Genomic DNA, 14,687 nt, shown 5'->3' with positions numbered 1-14,687 from the left:
GAATTGAGGCATTGGCTTTGACTTGGACACTGCAGTACAGTGTGTGAGAGAGTGTCAGTGTCGTTATTGTGCAGTGACGGACAGAGTTTGAGCAGAGAGGGATTCAGCCTGTTTTAAAGTCATTTTATACTTAAGAACAGGATTTATACTATATATATATTTGGATTTCCTCTTTATTGAGGGATATTGAACTTTGCCTCTTGTTTATCTGTTTTGGTGGACACGAATTGAAAGGGAAATCCTATAAGTAACAATCTACAGAACAGGGACAGAAGTGCATTGACAGATAGGGACATAGATAAGTGAACTTTTGTGTTTTTCTTTACTCATGATAAGTTATTGTAATTATAATTATTGTTTTGTTATTGTAAATTAATTTGTAACTATAAAAAACACTGCTTTTATATTTTTGTGTCAATGTAATAATGTGCAGTAGTGTGTGAGAGTGTGTGTCAGTGCTGTTAATGTGTTGTACAGTGTGTGTTAGTGTTGTTAATGCGAGTGTCTCACTTGTGTGTTGGCAGGTTTTGCTGGTCAGATTCATGTCCTTGAGTCCCTCTGCTAACCATGAGCAGGAGAACAGCTTTTGAAATGAGTCTCTCTGGGGAGCCTGAGGCTGAAGATGGAGCGATGGGCCCTGAAATTAAGAGGTAAGAGGGTATCCTTGTGTTTGAAGACCTGACTGACTCTGACACTGAATCTGTCTGGCTACAAGGCTATACGGATGTGTCTGTGTTACTGTAGATGTTTCTGCTGTTTTGTGTTATGTGACTGTAGTGGCTGAAGTTTCCTGGCTCAGCTGTCTTGGGTCTAGTGCTCAAGTTTGTTGTCACAGGCTCTCAGGACATGCATTCTCAGTGTCCAATCCCAGGGGGATGCATGTAGTGGGAATATCACTGTGACTGGGTGGCTACCTTAGTTTGAGGTAACTAAAATTATATAGCACACTTTGAACTTCAGACTATAGATTAAGAAAAACAGACACTAAGGATATAGTTCTTGAGCATCTTTTCCTTTCTCTGGGTGCTCTGCTTAAGTACATTCTTAGCAGTTCATTTATGTATAGATGAGCTAAACCTGCCTAGTCAGCTAGACAAGATAACATTTGTAAGTGTTTCAGGTGGGTAGCTGTGTCAGCATGCGTAGGCTGCAAAGGAACAAGTAATAGGCTTATTCCATGCTGAAAAAAAGAAGAAAGAAAATACAACGTTTCGGCCGTGGAGCCTTCTTCAGGTGTTGTTTTCAAAACACTACAGTACTTTTTCACGGTTATCTTAATGGTTTCTTCAAACTGTGTATGTTGGCAATTATCTTCCTCTACCAGTCATTAAGATTTAATAGTACTTTTCATCACTCAGCATATACATAGGGAGTAGAGCAGTGGCTCTGTGGCTAAGGATCTGTACCTGTGGCTGGAGGGTTGCCGGTTCAAATCCCACATCTGACAGAGAAATCCTAATCCATTGGGTCCCTGAGCAGGCTCTTTATCCCAGCTGCTCCAGGGGTGCCATATAAATGGTTGACCCTGTGCTCTGACCCCCATCTTCTCTCCCTGTCTGTGTGTCTCATGGAGAGCAAGCTGGGGTATCTGAAAAACACATTCCTAATGCAAGAAATTGTATATGGGAAATAAAGTGATCTTATCTTATCTTATACAGTCAACCACCAGATCTCCACAGCCTTCTTGTCCACCATTCCCTTAACCATCATCTCATACCACTGACCACCTGATCTCCATAACTAACTAATAACTGGGTAGCAAAGCTGATTACTGGCTTTAAATCACAAAGCCTCAGCATCACACAGTCATTCGGTCATTTCCCCGAGAACTATGTCAGCTGAGTCTAAAGACATCATGTGGCTATGTTATCTTTTGAGACCAGATATCCTGAGACTGCTTTAGTAAAATATAAGTAAAAAGATATATAGTTGACAAGATATAATACGAACTTATAGTAAAACACTTTTAGTTAATTCCCTCACCAGTGACAGCCAAGGTGTCTGATGAGGCCTTCAACTAATCACTGCCTTCAAGGTGAAACAAACTGCTCTAACTGATGATCCCCTTCTCTGTAACAGCACCAACCGGAGGCTGTGAGATGCATAAACTCTGCACTTTTGATATTTTGAGTTTGAGTTTGATAGGATCCACTATTCTTCTTCTTACTGGTGTGTGTTTAAGGTACTTATGAATATGCTGAGTGGATGCATTCTGCTATTTTTTATGTTGCATATTTGTATTGTATGTTTTTAATAGTATGAGCTCACCAAACCAGATTATATGCAACTAGTTGTTATGGCAATAAAATATTGAACTTGAAATTTCTGGGGAATGTAGTTCAGGCTAGAACTGCTATCTTGCCTGAACTTGCCATCTTCATCGATTCTATGTTCAAGACATCAGTGCCTCTTCACCTCCAGATGTACAAGATCCATCCACCTGCTCGTTATCTATATTCAAAGCTGGCCGGAAACACCAGGTTATATAATTAAAAGCAAGGAATTTATTGAAAGACATTTTGCTAAAATTGTATAAACCACCAGTAAGGCCTTATTTAAAATTGTATATAATTTTGTTTCAATATGGACACTGTGTATAATTGTGCTTCAATTTAGATCATTGTATATTTTTAACTGCTTGAGATTTAGTCCAGAGATGAGGACCAAGATACAACTCTGGGCTCAAAGGATTATGTAATATTGAAGGTTAAAAGAACCAAAGATTTCTAATCTTATAAAAGTGGCTAAGAGGAGTCTGATTCAAGATTATAGAATCCTAAAGACGCTGACACACTCAAGCCAGTGAGCTAAATCACTGTCAGCAGTGATGGACAATACTACCTGCACAGCTACACCTGGAAATCACATAGGCAGCAAGAGACAGACACTTAAACACTGAACAAGAGTGTCTGAATGGACACACATGGCCACTGTACTTCAGCCAAGTGTCCAGTGGGGAGAGAGGAAGTTAATGGACAGAGTGTTTTAGAGTCCAAAACAGAAATTTGAGCCCAGAGAGAGGGAGTTAAAAAGCCCTGTGAAGATATACACTGTGAAGGACATGTTTTGAAACTACAGAGAAGTGCTGAGAACAGGAGGCCCTTCTTTGCACCAAAGGTTGTTAGAGTCAGGAACAAGCAGCCTAGCCATGTGGGTGATACTGACACACTGGTGTCTTTCAGGAAAAACACAGCCTGAGATCCTTGGATCAGTTGGTTAGTAACTACCAAACTGTCCAGAAAGGCTCAAAGACATCCATTAATGACTGTGGTTTATCTGTCTGAAACTGGCACACTACTTGGATTACTGGATTTCAAATGATCACATTCTGGTTGTACTGAATTCCTGTTTTTTTGACAAGATCTATGATTTAAATTGGACTATAGAAGGATTTAATATGTGATTTAATTGAATATATGATCTGAATTTGTGAAGGACCAGAGTAGTAAGGGATGAGTAGATCCCAGGTAAAATGTATTACTTATTCATCACTCAGACCTGCAATATCACCAGCAACATGATCAATGTGTGACTTCAGCTGAGCAGCTCTGACTCTGCAGTAGAAAAGTTCAGGCTCCAGAGCTGCTCTAGTCTGGAAACCAGCAGAAACACACCGGATTTCAGGCTCATGTTCTCACACTGGGACTGTGTGCTGCCCCCTGCTGGCTCTTTCCTTCAGGCCATGAAGAGGGAAAGGGGCTGTGAGGTCTGGAGGTGAAATGGGAGAACAGCTCTAATACCAGCACAGCCACTACTGAACATCAGAGACAGGAATACTGAACAAGAGTGTCCAAATGGACACGAATGGTCACTGTACTTCAGCCTATTGTCCAGTTGGGGAGAAGGAAAGTTAATGGAAGGACAGTTTTAGAATCCCATCCAGAATTCACAACCTAGAGACAGGCAGCTCAGCAGTGCCAGATTTAGTAATTCTACAGGATGGATGGTAGGATTAATAGAGACAGAATCCACTGTCTCACCAGCAATTCTCAAAATTAAAAATCAGAAGCAAATGGTTATGTACTCCTTTTTGTGTCAAAAAGTTATTCATTTTACAAAAGACTATTCATTCCAGTTTCTCTATTTTGTTTTCCACTGAAAGTCATCAGATCAGATAAAGCAGCAGTCATTTAAAATGTTGTACAATTTGTTTGAATTTAGTCACTGTGTACTGTAGGTTTCAAGCAGTCACAGAGCGGTCCAGTGCAGGTTTGCGATGAGTTTAATTGTAACAGAAATTGGCATTTCCAGAGAACACTGAAGGAGACACACACAAGATGTATTTCCCACAGTGCCCCAAATTGCAACAGTTTTACGGAGGTTTTTATAGCCATGTTATTACCATGAATGGGATTTAAGTGTCCTCATTCTACTTATGGTCCAGTGGCTATTCTTGTTCATGTTGTCCTGCCTTCTAGCTATTTCTGTGGTATCATGTACAACAGCAAATGTCTGTTCTAAAATTCTCTAAAGCCGGGTCAGGAGACCAGGTCAATGATCCCAGGCCAGAGCCAGATATGTATGTGACTTCAGCTCAGCAGCTCTGCCTCTCCAGTAGAAAAGTGACTCCAGGCTCTCTGAGCTGCTCCATTTCGAAAAAACAGCAGAAACGCCCTGGAGTTCAGGCTCATGTTCACACACTGGGACAGTGTGCTGCCCCCTATAGGCTGTTTCCTTCAGGCCATGAAGAGGGAAGGGCTGTGAGGGCTGAGCAGCAGAGAGACACATCTTAATCTTGCAGAACGAGAGAGATTCTACAAATACAAAACAGAATAAGCTTCTTATGTATACCGTGCCGTGCCAAAACAATCTCTTCGTTTTCCAAAGGGCTACTCATTCCACTTTCCATATTCTGTTTTCCACTGAAAATCATCACATCTCCAGAACCCAGTGAAGCACATTCTGTACTCTAGCTCACTGTGTTACTCATTCTCTCTGTTTTTCATGAGTTCCCTGTCGGTATCATTCTGATTTTTGTTAGTGAGCTCAGCTTCTGTCAGTTCAAGGTCAGGAGTTTGTGTCTGTGCTGTTCACAGGGTCAAGCTGGAGAGACCAGAGTCATCAGTGCCCAGCTGTTTGTCCATGAAGAGTGACGGGTCAATGAATCCACCAATAGAGTTCAGAGGTGGAGGCTTTGCCTCTGACCCAAGGTGAGGTCACTATTGTGTATTGAGTGTATCCATCTGTTGGTCATGAGATAAGATTGTGTGAACTGGATCACGTCTCACTTTCAATACTTTTATTTTCTGCGAAAAGTTAAGACGAATAAAGACTAGACGGCTGAAAACAAAAACAAATTTCTGCAACTATTTTCTACTGCCTAAAGGATGAAAGACTGTGTATCCACTCCAGATACGATCACGGAAACACAGGGGAAGGAGCAGTGAGCTGTAATTGATCATGGGAGTGATGAGCAGCAGAATATAGAACATGAATTTCTCAAAACAGATCAAACAGTAGAGTGGGGGAGAGGAGCTCCAATAGACACTTTGTCATTTACAGAAAAATGTGATCCTTGTTTTATGGAGTTGAGCTCCATGTCAGTTGTCTAGGCATCAGATTGATGACATCTTGAAGATGATGGTGGATTTGGCAGCTGTAATTATTATTGTCAATAGGGGTGTGTCCATTATTCTGATATAGTAATTATGGATTTAGAAAGTCCAGCCCCTCGTCCTCACAGTGGATCCTGGTCAGTGCAGTCTGAGTCAACAGGGTGGCGTCCACTAGGAGACACACTGGTAGAAGTAGAAAAACACTTGATTCCTGCGTAACATAGAACAATATAATTTGTTGCGAGACGATTTGGGAAAACAAAAAAGACACACAGAATGTGAGGATACAGTATACAGTTAAAATAATTTATTGAAGGACATTCTGTTAAAGTTGTACAACACACAGTGAGGCCTCATTTACAACTGTGTACACTGTTGTTTAGACCTTGGTTATTGTGTATAATGTTTTGGTGACAAACAGATTACTGCTCTGCAGTTAGTCCAGAGGAGAGTAACCAGATACAGCCTTGGGCTCAAAAAGAGATCAAGCACTGGATGAAGCACGAATGTTTAACTCTGAGGGCTAAAAGTACTGTACCTGTGCAATCTTGTAAGAGTGTTATTAACTATTCAGCTGAATAAGGTTATGAGTTTGTGCCCATGCTGTTCACAGAGTCAAGCTGGATAGACCAGGGTCACCAGTGTCCAGCTGTGTGTCCATAAAGAGTGACGGCTCAATGAATCCACCAATAGAGTTCAGAGAAGGACCCATCGCCTCTGACCGCAGGTGAGGTCACTGTTGTCCATTGAGTGTATCTATCTGCTGGTCATATGATTGTGTGAACTGGATTATCTCCCACTTTTTAATGTTAATGTGAAAACTTTACAACAAAGACTTGATGGCTGAAAAACTGCTGAAAATAAAAACAAAATTCTACAGCTAATATTTTCTCATGATTAAGGGATGAAACAGTGAGCATCCAGTGTAGACATGACCACATACACACAGGGTGTGAGTAACATAGACCTGTTATTAAACATGGGAATGATGAGCAGCATAATGTAGTACCTGTATTTCTCAAAACAGATCAAAGACTAGAGTGAGCAAGAGGAGCTCCACTTGGACCATCTGTCCATTTCCACAATAATGTCCAGCTGGTTTTATGGAGTTGAATTCCCTGTCAGTTGAATGGGCAGCAGATTGATGACAACTTGATGATGATGGTGGAGTTGGCAACTGTAATTATTATTGTCAACAGGGAAGTGTTCATCACTCTGATAATATAATTATTGGTTAGAAATTCCAGCCCCTCGTCCTCACGATGGGAACTGGTCAGTGTGAGCTGTAGTCATGTGCAGTCCGTGTCAACAGGGCGCACTAGGACATATTTAGACACTGGTAGGGACAGGTAAACATTGTACCTATTAATTTTCTAGACAATTTGGGAAAGCAATAGAAAAGACACAGAGAATGTTAATTTTATATAGTTAAAATAATTGAATTTAATGAGGGACATTTTGTAAAAATTGTATAACACACCTGTGAGGCCTCATTTAAAATTGCGTCCAGTTTCGTTTAGACTATGGTCATTTTGTACAATGTTGAAGATACAAACAGATTAATGCTCTGCAATTAGTCCGGAGAAGAGTAAGCAGATAGAGCCTTGGGCTCAAAAGAAATGTCTAATACTGAGAGTTCAAAGAACTGAACCTGTCCAATTTTATAAGAGGGTCTGATTTGAGATTATAGAATCCTAAAGACACTGGGGCACTCAACCGAGTCACCAGAATCACTATGAAAAGTGATATACACTGTGAAGGACATGTGTTAAAACTACAGAGAAGTGCTGAGAACAGGAGGCCCTTCTTTACACAAAAGGCTGTTAGAGTCAGGAACAAGCAGCCTAGCCATGTGGGTGATACTGACACACTGGTGTCTTTCAGGAAAAACACAGCCTGAGATCCTTGGATCAGTTGGTTAGTAACTACCAAACTGTCCAGAAAGGCTCAATGACGTCCATCAGTGACTGGTTAAGCTGTCTGAATCTGGCACACTACTTGGATTACTGGATTTCAAATTATCACATTCTGGTTGTACTGAATTCCTGTTGGCTTTACAAGATCTATGATTTAAATTGAACTATAGAAGGATTTAATATGTGATTTAATTGAAAATATGATCTGAACTTGTGAAGGACCAGAGTAGAAAGGGATGAGTAGATCCCAGGTAAAATGTATTACTGATTCATCACTCAGATGTGCAGTATCACCAGCAACATGACCAATGTGTGACTTCAGTTGACCAGCTCTGCCTCTCCAGTAGAAACGTAACTCCAGGCTCTCTGAGCTGTTCCAGTTCGAAAAATCAGCAGAAACACCCTGGAGTTCAGGCTCATGTTCACACACTGGGACAGTGTGCTGCCCCCTGTAGGCTGTTTCCTTCAGGCCATGAAGAGGGAAAGGGGCTGTGAGGGCTGAGCAGCAGAGAGACACATCTTAATCTTGCAGAACGAGAGAGATTCTACAAATTCAAAACAGAATAAGCTTCTTATGTATACCGTGCCGTGCCAAAACAATCTCTTCGTTTTCCAAAGGGCTACTCATTCCACTTTCCATATTCTGTTTTCCACTGAAAATCATCACATCTCCAGAACCCAGTGAAGCACATTCTGTACTCTAGCTCACTGTGTTACTCACTTTCTCTGTTTTTCATGAGTTCCCTGTCGGTATCATTCTTTTTTTGTTAGTGAGCTCAGCTTCTGTCAGTTCAAGGTCAGAAGTTTGTGTCTGTGCTGTTCACAGGGTCAAGCTGGAGAGACCAGAGTCATCAATGCCCAGATGTGTGTCCATGAAGAGTGACGGGTCAATGAATCCACCAATAGAGTTCAGAGGTGGAGCCTTTGCCTCTGACCCAAGGTGAGGTCACTATTGTCTATTGAGTGTATCTTATCTGTTGGTCATGAGATAAGATTGTGTGAACTGGATCACGTCTCACTTTCAATACTTTTATTTTCTGTGAAAAGTTAAGACGAATAAAGACTAGACAGCTGAAAACAAAAACAAAATTCTGCAACTAGTAGTTTCTACTGCCTAAAGGATGAAAGACTGTGTATCCACTCCAGACACGATCACGGAAACACAGGGGAAGGATTCGTGAGCTGTCATTGAACATGGGAGTGAAGAGCAGCAGAATATAGAACATGAATTTCTCAAAACGGATCAAACAGTAGAGTGGGGGAGAGGAGCTCCAATAGACACTTTGTCATTTACACAAAAATGTGATCCTTGTTTTATGGAGTTGAGCTCCATGTCAGTTGTCTAGGCATCAGATTGATGACATCTTGATGATGATGGTGGATTTGGCAGCTGTAATTATTATTGTCAATAGGGGTGTGTCCATTATTCTGATATAGTAATTGTGGATTTCGAAAGTCCAGCCCCTCCAGCAGTCTGAGTCAGGGTGACGTGCACTAGGAGACAGACACTGGTAGAAGTAGAAAAACACTTGATTCCTGCGTAACATAGAACAATATAATTTGTTGCGAGACGATTTGGGAAAACAAAAAAGACACACAGAATGTGAGGATACAGTATACAGTTAAAAGAATAGAATTTATTGAAAGACATTTTGTTAAAGTTGTACAACACACAGTGAGGCCTCATTTACAACTGTGTACACTGTTGTTTAGACCTTAGTTATTGTGTATAAAGTTTTGGTGACAAACAGATTACTGCTCAGCAATTAGTCCAGAGGAGAATAACTTTTACAGCCTTGGGCTCAAAAAGATATCAAGCACTGGATCAAGCACAAATGTTTAACTCTGAGGGCTAAAAGAACTGTACCTGTGCAATCCTGTAAGAGTGTTATTGACTATTCAGCTGAATAACGTTAGGAGTTTGTACCTGTGCTGTTCACAGAGTCAAGATGGATAGACCAGGGTCACCAGTGTCCAGCTGTGTGTCCATAAAGAGTGACGGCTCAATGAATCCACCAATAGAGTTCAGAGATGGACCCATCGCCTCTGACCCCAGGTGAGGTCACTGTTGTCCATTGAGTATATCTGTCAGCTGGCCATGAGATATGATTATGTGAACTGCATCATCTTTCACTTTCTTACATTCTTAGTTTTTATAAAAGTGTAAGAGAATAAAGACGTTCTAACTAAAATAATTTTGAATACCAAAGTCTCTAGCTACAACCGTATTTTCCCATGACTAAGGGATGAAAGATTGTCTGTGCACTGCAGACATAATGAGAAACACACACAGGTAGTGGGTAACAGAAGGCTGTAATTGAGCACAGGAGTGATTAAGGAGCAGAATAAAGGATCTGGATTACTCAAAAGATATCTGGCTCTTGAAGTTGTCTTCACATCATGTGTAACAGAGACCGAGAGCTGCAGATCCAGCTCCCAGCTGTGTGTCCATGAAGACTGACCGTTCAACAGATCAACCACCAGAGTGTGGAAGAGGAGCTCCATTAGGACACTCTGTCCATTTACACCATAATGTGGACCTTGTTTTATTAAGCTGAATTCCCTGTCAGTTTAATTGGCAACAGATTGATGAGAACCTGATGATGGTGGTGGTGGTAGTGGCAGCTGTAATTATTATTGTCAGTCGGGTGTGTCACATTGTTATTGTACTTATTGGATTACAAAGTTCAGCCCCTTGTCAGTGGCTAGTTAGGGAGTCCATTAGGCATGTGGGCCCAGAGACAACAGGGTGAAGTACAGAAATTCTTCAATCCTGGAGTGTCTTTTGTTACCATAATGGCCTATTAAGACTCCTCTACACTCAGCACACAGTGCAAGACAGTGCAGGAGGAAGAAATGAACAACCTGGGATATCTCAGTGTCTGTACTGGTAAATGAAGGCTACAGCAGAATGAGACCTCAAATCATAATGGGCTCCATGCCACTGGATTAAGGTCTCATTCAGTCAAGATGTGTGCAGGCTGGTCTGCAGTGGTTTCTCCACAATAAAGCATCACACACAGGCATCTCCCATCCCCAGCATGTATTCGAGGGCATGTGGAGACCAGATAATTGCCACAGGAGCAGGACAGTGTTATCTGGGAGCTCCTGGTCATGAATTGCCATGAAGGCAGCTGGTACAAGAGGGCTGTCAGACACTGTGTATTGTGCAGGTTCACTTCAGCAGCTCTATCTGTGAATGAGCAGCACTGTTCAGGATCACCTGTTGTTTCATCGCTTCAGACTGGACAGCTGTGTCCAGAAGGTCTGAACCCAGGAGAAGCTGGAAACTCTAAATAATAAAAAATAGCTGAACTTGTTAGTTTTCCATATTTAAATGATCTGGTGCTGTTGTTTTAAAGAAATAGATATAACATTCAATTTTAAATTAAAATAAAATTAAAAAAATAAAAGTTTACATTTTTAAAAATTTGCAGAAGTAAACATAATTTCAGAGGCAAAACCATATATATTTCTGAGAGGACAGTTCAGTAACAGCAACAGAATGACTTTTTTTTTACTTGAGGGTGTGTGTCATCTTGTCCTGAGTTCTGTATGCCTTGCCTGTCTTGAACTCTGTATTTCCTCTCTTTCCTCTCCTGGCATAAATTCTTGTGCCTGTATTTTGTTTGTGTAAGGAGTAGTATAGAGGGATTCTGCATGACTTTTGTGACTCTCTGTCTCTGAGTTAAAGGCACAATGTGAAGAATCCTCATTATTTTGTTTGTCCACAGATCTGCTGGGCATGGAAATGTGTTCTGTGATTTCTGCACTGACAAGAAGATACGAGCTGTGAAATACTGCCATGTCTGCCCAGCATCTTATTGTGAGACACATGTTCGACAGCACTACACAGTCCCAGCCCTGCAGAAACACAGACTGGTGGACATCAGTGGAGACCAGGAGCCCAGTCTGTGTCAGCAGCACCACAGAGCTCTTGAGCTGTTCTGTAAGACTGATCAGACTCTCATCTGCAGTCTGTGTTCAGTGCAGGAACACAGGGGCCATGACACCTTCTTTATGTCAGAACAGGTAATGACACAGGTAAGAGACTTCAGTCACACTCTCTAAAATCAGACCAGTGCTGAATATTGACACTTTCTTCACCAGCTGATTCACAGTGAACCTGTAAGGGTTGAGTGACTCTGTGCTGTGCCATCTGTTCCCTGTGCTCACAGACAGAGATCTGTAGTGATCTGTGTGGCTGAATTAATACACACTCATCACTGAGGGCAGCTCATTGACTGTGTGCTATATTATTTCACATGTACTATACAGTGTAATACATTAGTGACTACAACTCAGTATCTCAGTACAGAAACACTGAAGGATGGTCATTTATTCTTACTGTGGAACTGTTATCCCTATAGGTGGTGTTATTGTGTTTCTATGAAAGCTTCAGGTCTCTTGATTCCTTTAAAATCTGCCAATTCTCTACTCTGTATGTTCAGGATGTGAGGAGGGCTGTGACAGGTGAACCTGAGGATTTCTGTACAGGAGGATTCCAGACTGACCAAACAGGTTAGTGTATGAGAGTGTCTCTCAGGAGAAGAACAGACCAGGTCAGTGTGTACTTATGAGTGTGCTTTGGCAACTGGAAAACAATTAAACATAATAATTTAAAGTCTTACACATGGATTCTAAATATACAGTAAACACTTTGTTGATACAACATTAAAACATACATAACAAACTAACAAGAGTAAAGGAATATATTTGTGAATCAATCTGTTGTAATATGAATTGTTGATCCTTCACTCAGGGATTAAAGATGAGCAAATAACTATTATTATTGTCTATAGCGTAGGATATTTGAATCTCATATATCAGTATCATATGTATATATTGTAACGGATTTGGGTTCTCTGGGCATGTGCCCTCGCTGCTCCCACCTCAGGTTGGGCCTCCACCACTGTGGCTCGAACCCAGTTCTCCGGCATCACGCAACAGGGAAGTTGCTGGCTGAGCCTGGGCAGCCAAGCTCCCTGTTGTGCACAGGGGAGTATTTGTTAAAATATCATATATCAGTGGTTAAATCACATTCATATTCCCAAAGACAAGAAAATATGCATGTACTATCCTGAACTACTTTATCAAACGTGTCCGAAATAATAATTAAACTTGAGAATTATAATGTAAATATAGAAGTTTTGTACTCAAAGATCAAGGAACTTGTGGCCATGGATGAATTTGAACTTCCTGCCGATGTCAGAGCTGAGCAAAGTATTTGCTGTAGTTTCTCCAGTTGCTTGCTCTGTGCTGGGAGTGTCCTGGTGGAGAGAAAGGAGGAGAGAGAGCTTTGCCTCACATTGCTGAGAACAGCTATGCAGGGAATTTAGCATCTTACTGAACTTCAGTCTCTAAAACAGCCTGTGCACAGTCATCTGCTTGGGTCATGCAAAGTGAGATCATGGAAGACAAGGTTAGTCTGAAGTGTATCTTTTTACTGAATATGCTTCGATATTCATAATGGTGACAAAAGAAGAACCTAAAAGGCAAAACATAACAATTGGTTTATGAAAAACAAGATTTCTTCTGTTTTTTACTGTTGCACTCTCTCAGCCTGATGTCTTTGAACAAATCCTGACTCAGACTGTTGCAGTCACATTGTTGGAAAAGTCAGATTGCCAGGCTAGCTGGAGAGAGAAGCCAGTGAGCAAACCAATGAAATGAGTTGTGTGCAACCTTATAACCTTATAAATTGTGTGCACCAATCACAGTTGGTGATTGACTGGGATGTCTGTAGATATATATATCTTGATTCCCTCTAGGTCCCCCATCCAGATTGGAATGTTAGTGAAGTCTGACCCATTGTCTTGGGTCATATTGTCTTGTTGAAAGCAAAAGGTAGATTTTTAGAAATCTTTAATAAAAGCTTTAAAATCTCTAATAACTATTAATTCTATAATAGCCCTGTTACGATCGCACCAATATGGTATCTCTCAGCTAGCATTCGCCCTGGGAAACTTACTTTCTCATGAGGGCTCATGATTTTCCAGGACCAGCTGCACAAGCCTGACTTTCCTAAGTAGTAATTAACAATTCATTACTCAGTTATTCTTTCCCTATTTAATGCTGAGGCACTGCTTTTACAGTGGTTTGTCATTGTTCATTTCACCCCCTTAACTCCCTTTCTGTGCACTAGTGCTTTTTGTTCTCAGCTTCATTTGTATTCATTTCACCTGTCCTGTCTGCACTCCTATTCTCCAGCTCCCTGGGCAGATGCCTCAGCAGCTTCTGGATTTCTAAACATGTTTGCACCCCTGTCTTTGATTCTCGACACCAGGATTTCACTCTGAAGTTGAATCATTGTTTTCCCTTGGAGGTTAGCACCACAAATCCATCCCAAGACCGAGATATCCAAGTGTCCTCCTTTTTTGGGAGCTCAACAATGGATTCCTCTCTGATGCAGAGGCTGCCCAATTATTGTCTACAGGCTGATTTGCCAGGGCTGAGATCACTGGGCTGGACGCTGACCACCCTCACCTTTCATCGCTGAATCAGTCTGTTCTGACTCCAGTTCCAGTTTGATTCAGCTCCTCTCAAAGATTTTCTCTGCCCTGCAGCACTCAGTTCCTGACTGCATGGCATCTCTTGGCCCCCACCCTGGAGCCTGGACTCTTGTCTGCTGGCTGCCTTCCCTTGCGGTTCTGAACCGCTTCCAGGAGGCATCTTCTGTTGTCCAGGACCTCAGGGCCTCTCCCCGTGCAGCCTCATCCTGTTTTATTCCCTAAGAGCCCTGCTCTGGCACTTTAGGTTTTTATTTTCTCTGGCCTCTTTCCTGCCGCCTTTCTGGCTCTTTTCTCTTCTTCACCCTTTTCTCTCAGGCTGTCGGGGTACTTTTCTCTTCCCAGTCTCCTTCCTGCCAGGCATCCTGTGTCCGCTCTGTCTGGAGAGCATTTCCCTGTTAGCCTGGCCTCCCTGTAGATTCCTGTTCCCGAGCTCTGACTGAGACTGCATCTTGCAGCTGTGTTGTCCCAGGGGTCATCACAACTGCCAAATTGTAAAGATATGCTAAGAATATACCTGAGTGTTAACACAATTAGAGACACCTGACCAATCAGAAAAACCTCAGACTAAGTATTGAACTGCTATATAACACCTGTACAGAGCAATAAGATAGATAGACCTTCCTTCTGCACTAAAGAGAATTACCTCCAATCTCTAATAATAACTATAACAATATTTTTATTTTATTATAGCATATTTCATTCCA

General features: G+C 41.5%; 1 protein-coding gene across 50 annotated transcripts in view; it reads left to right on the top strand.

Moving 5' to 3' along the window:
* Nucleotides 1-14,687, top strand: part of LOC148647083 (NACHT, LRR and PYD domains-containing protein 3-like) — a 1,669,284-nt gene that overhangs the window by 696,879 nt on the left and 957,718 nt on the right. For 27 of the 50 annotated variants that reach the window (XM_088609267.1, XM_088609268.1, XM_088609259.1 and 24 more), the window contains exons 2-8: nt 525-650; nt 5,037-5,150; nt 6,169-6,282; nt 8,298-8,411; nt 9,414-9,527; nt 11,206-11,515; nt 11,923-11,992. The exons of 17 other annotated variants lie outside the window; for them this stretch is intronic. In XM_088609267.1, coding sequence (XP_088465393.1) covers nt 568-650; nt 5,037-5,150; nt 6,169-6,282; nt 8,298-8,411; nt 9,414-9,527; nt 11,206-11,515; nt 11,923-11,992 — 919 coding nt within the window. In that variant the 5' untranslated portion in view covers nt 525-567. The remainder of the gene's footprint in view (nt 1-524; nt 651-5,036; nt 5,151-6,168; nt 6,283-8,297; nt 8,412-9,413; nt 9,528-11,205; nt 11,516-11,922; nt 11,993-14,687) is intronic. 6 more of the 50 variants (XM_088609260.1, XM_088609261.1, XM_088609269.1 and 3 more) reach the window with 6 other exon arrangements.

Source organism: Lepisosteus platostomus, chromosome 16, assembly GCF_059453375.1.
Source record: "Lepisosteus platostomus isolate fLepPlt1 chromosome 16, fLepPlt1.hap1, whole genome shotgun sequence".
In the NCBI taxonomy this organism is placed as follows: Eukaryota; Metazoa; Chordata; class Actinopteri; order Semionotiformes; family Lepisosteidae; genus Lepisosteus; species Lepisosteus platostomus.
The sequence above is the reverse complement of the archived record's forward strand: the minus strand, read 5'-3'. Positions and strand labels throughout refer to the sequence as shown.